This window comes from Pteropus alecto, unplaced genomic scaffold, assembly GCF_000325575.1.
Source record: "Pteropus alecto unplaced genomic scaffold, ASM32557v1 scaffold71, whole genome shotgun sequence".
Classification (NCBI taxonomy): Eukaryota; Metazoa; Chordata; class Mammalia; order Chiroptera; family Pteropodidae; genus Pteropus; species Pteropus alecto.
In genome coordinates this window covers 98,118-101,147 of record NW_006433024.1, presented here as the reverse complement: position 1 = coordinate 101,147, position 3,030 = coordinate 98,118, and the positions used below count along the sequence as shown (strand labels likewise).

General features: G+C 53.7%; 1 protein-coding gene across 1 annotated transcript in view; it reads right to left on the bottom strand.

The window, feature by feature from the left end:
* LDHA (lactate dehydrogenase A) overlaps nucleotides 1–2,662 on the bottom strand; it is an 8,815-nt gene extending 6,153 nt beyond the window's left edge. The window contains exons 1-2 of the mRNA XM_006907957.3: nucleotides 2,511–2,662; nucleotides 274–423 (exon numbers count right to left, since the gene is read on the bottom strand). Coding sequence (XP_006908019.1) covers nucleotides 274–399 — 126 coding nt within the window. The 5' untranslated portion in view covers nucleotides 400–423; nucleotides 2,511–2,662. The remainder of the gene's footprint in view (nucleotides 1–273; nucleotides 424–2,510) is intronic.
* Nucleotides 2,663–3,030: the final 368 nt, after the last annotated feature.

Below are 3,030 nucleotides of genomic sequence, written 5' to 3'. Positions count from 1 at the left end.
CACTCTTTCATTTGTTGGCAATTCATTCATGTTAATACAGCACAGTATATTTAAGGAACTAGGTTGCCAGCCTAATAACTTTGATTTTTTTAGTTCTGATGCCCTTTTGGTAATAGCATATTTCAAAGTTTGTTTCACATAAAGTTCTTTGAATGAGTGCATGAACCTCAATATTTGTATGTACAATATGATAATGCAATTATTGGGGAGCGAGTGGAGGGACGGGTAGGGTTAAGTCATCCTTAGCTTTCAGAGTGATGGGCTCTCACTTACCTTCATTAAGATACTGATGGCACAGGCCATGCCAACAGCACCAACTCCAACAACTGTAATCTTATTCTGGGGGCTTTGTTCTTCCTTAAGAAGATTCACAATCAGCTGATCCTTGAGAGATGCCATAGTGGACTTAGAACCAAAAGGAATCTATTTAGAGAAAAACATGCACTGTCATTGCATCCTCTTTAAAACTTACTAACCAAAAGCCGTTCTGAAAAAGCTATTTCACTTCTTTTTAGGGTACATGACACTAAAAATCACAAGGGATGACTTAAAAAGGGGAGGGGAAAACACCTAAATATAACCAAAGGAGAGTTGAAAGTCCTAATGCCAGGGTCTGGTCTAGTTACCTTGGTGTGAAGGACCTCACCTTAGCATGGAAAAATAATATTGACGTTTGGGTGTAAGTATAGCCTCCTGAAGGCGCACTCATCTTGCTTTATTAACCCTACGCAGGGCTGGCTTTCTCTCAAACAAGATTACTGTGAGCCTCTATTCCAGTCACAAGGCTCCTGACAAGCCCTTCAAGTAAGGACCAGAGTTACGTGCAGAAAGGGCCTTTTTAACCGCCTCGCCGCCCAAACCCAGACGCAATGGGGCGGGTAGTGAGCTCTGCTCATGCGCGCTCACTCATTTCCCCCCACCCCTGAAGGGGCGGAGATCAGACCAACTGCTCGGTCCCCAGGAGCCTTTAGGTTTTACGCCGCCACGCTCAGACCCGGAAAAGTTAGCTTCCGCCTCCTCCCCCACCCATCCTCCCAAGGAATGTGAGCGCATGCGCACTTCACACCCGGTGGGGCAAGACGAGCGGTCTGGCGAACGCTGACTATTCAGAGGTAGGCAGGCATTGGCCCCACCCATGAGCGGAGCGGATTAGGAACTAACGTGCTCTTAGGGCCAAAGGGAGCGAGCCTGGACTTTAAAGTTAACTAGTGTTCGTGCTCCGAAACAGACGTGAACCACGCGGAGGCCCGGCTAGCAGCCTCCCAGGCCTGGTGCGTGGCCAGAGCCAGAATTTAAATCGCAATACCAGGGGCTGTTAAGTAACCAGGAGGAAGGAGCCTGGGGCGGCTTCTGCTGTGATCCTTGTAGCAAAGCCTGGGTATGGGGAAATTTTGTCAGCACATAAGTGCAGAAATAGCTGCAGAGGCCTGAAGCCTCGAACCCTAACGTTGCTAGATACTTGGTGGAACCCTGTTTCCAGAGTCCGGGCCTTCGACTCTGCTAATCCAACTCTGCACTGCATTCACTGTATCTAGTGTCTTAACCCTGTCCCAAAGGGCAAAAATATCCGAGACGACTTCCAGGCAGGCGGCCCAGAGCCACCAAGCTAGAATCGGGTCTCTCCTTACAAATCACTGCTATTTCTAGACAGCCTTTTAAGGTTTCTGCAGCCTAGCAGGGGGAAGGGAGTTCTTCCTGCAGTTCCTCCTGGCTTCACCAAATCCTAAGCCCTGGGCTCCAGCGTTCCCTCTAACGTGGAGCCACGGGTAGGGGAGGAGCCCTGCCGGAAGAGGGTCTACTCTGCCACCCACTCACTGTGAACCTGCAGATGCCCTAACCCTCTCTCAGCGTTGTTTCCTCATTTGTCAAAAGATCGTCTGAGATGCAGGAGGGCTGAGACACCCTGCTTCATCTTTGCATGCGCCGTAGCACAGCACCCTGTAAGATACATCAGTAGCTGCTTAATAAATGTAATTAGTGCAAAAAGAGCGCCCTATAATCTGCCGGCAGCGGCCGCTCCCATGGAGCCCACCTCTCGAAAGTCCCACGGTTAAAATGCGACCCGGGAAGGTGGTGCTCAGCGGCTTTCCGGGTTCCAGGAACCCGCCCAGGCTGCTGAGGCTTTTTCGGCTTCATGGGCTCCGGGAACCGGACCTCGAGTTCTGCGCCGTTTGCCGAACTTCCAGCCCAGAAGTATGTCCTACCCTTCAGACCCGTCATCTCCTTGTCCTACATCCACTCGGGCTTTTAACCCCAGGTTACGTGCGGCCGCCTCCTCGGTTCCGCTTCGCGGGACCAGACGCCACGGCGCCAACTTAAGAGCAAATACAGCGCGGCGGCTTCCGCGCGCAGGCCTGGCGTAGGCCACCACTCAGAGGTCGCCCGACTATGCCTCCGAGAAGCAGCACCTACACCACCAGGGAATAGTAACCCCTTGGCGTGCAGCGCCTGGCCAGAGAGGCCCGCTTGTCCGCCCCCACGGGCGCAGAGCGCGCCTGGCCCTACCGTACCGGGAGTGCACGGTGGGCGGGCGTCTGTGGCGCGCAGCGCTGGATCCGGGCTTGGCGGCAGCAGCTCCGAAAGTCGGAGCGCGGCCCAGGAGGGGCCTTAAATAGATTCGTGAGGCTGACGTCAAGAGTGGGGGAGAGGGGCGGACGTGCGGGATCCCACGTGTGGGTCTGGCTAGGGGCGGGCTCCCAGCCGGGCGGAGCAGTGGAGAGTCCCAGGCGGCGCGCGCAGTCGGACGACCCACAGCGGACCTATCCACGTGCACTGGGACGTCTAAGGGGCTACCCAGTGCCTGACTACCTGCCGCCTCAAAAGCCTTGGCCGGAGCCAGCAGCCGGCGTCAAGCCGACCCTCAGTTTCCTCTTCCGTTAAATAGGAGGTTACCCTCAGGGAAGGCTTAATCTGAATCTTCACTATTTCCCAGTGCCCAGAACATCTGGCACGTAGTAGTCACTCGACAACTATTTGTTTTAAGAAAGAAAATGCCTAGCACAATGTCAGTCTGTACTTCTTACATAAGTC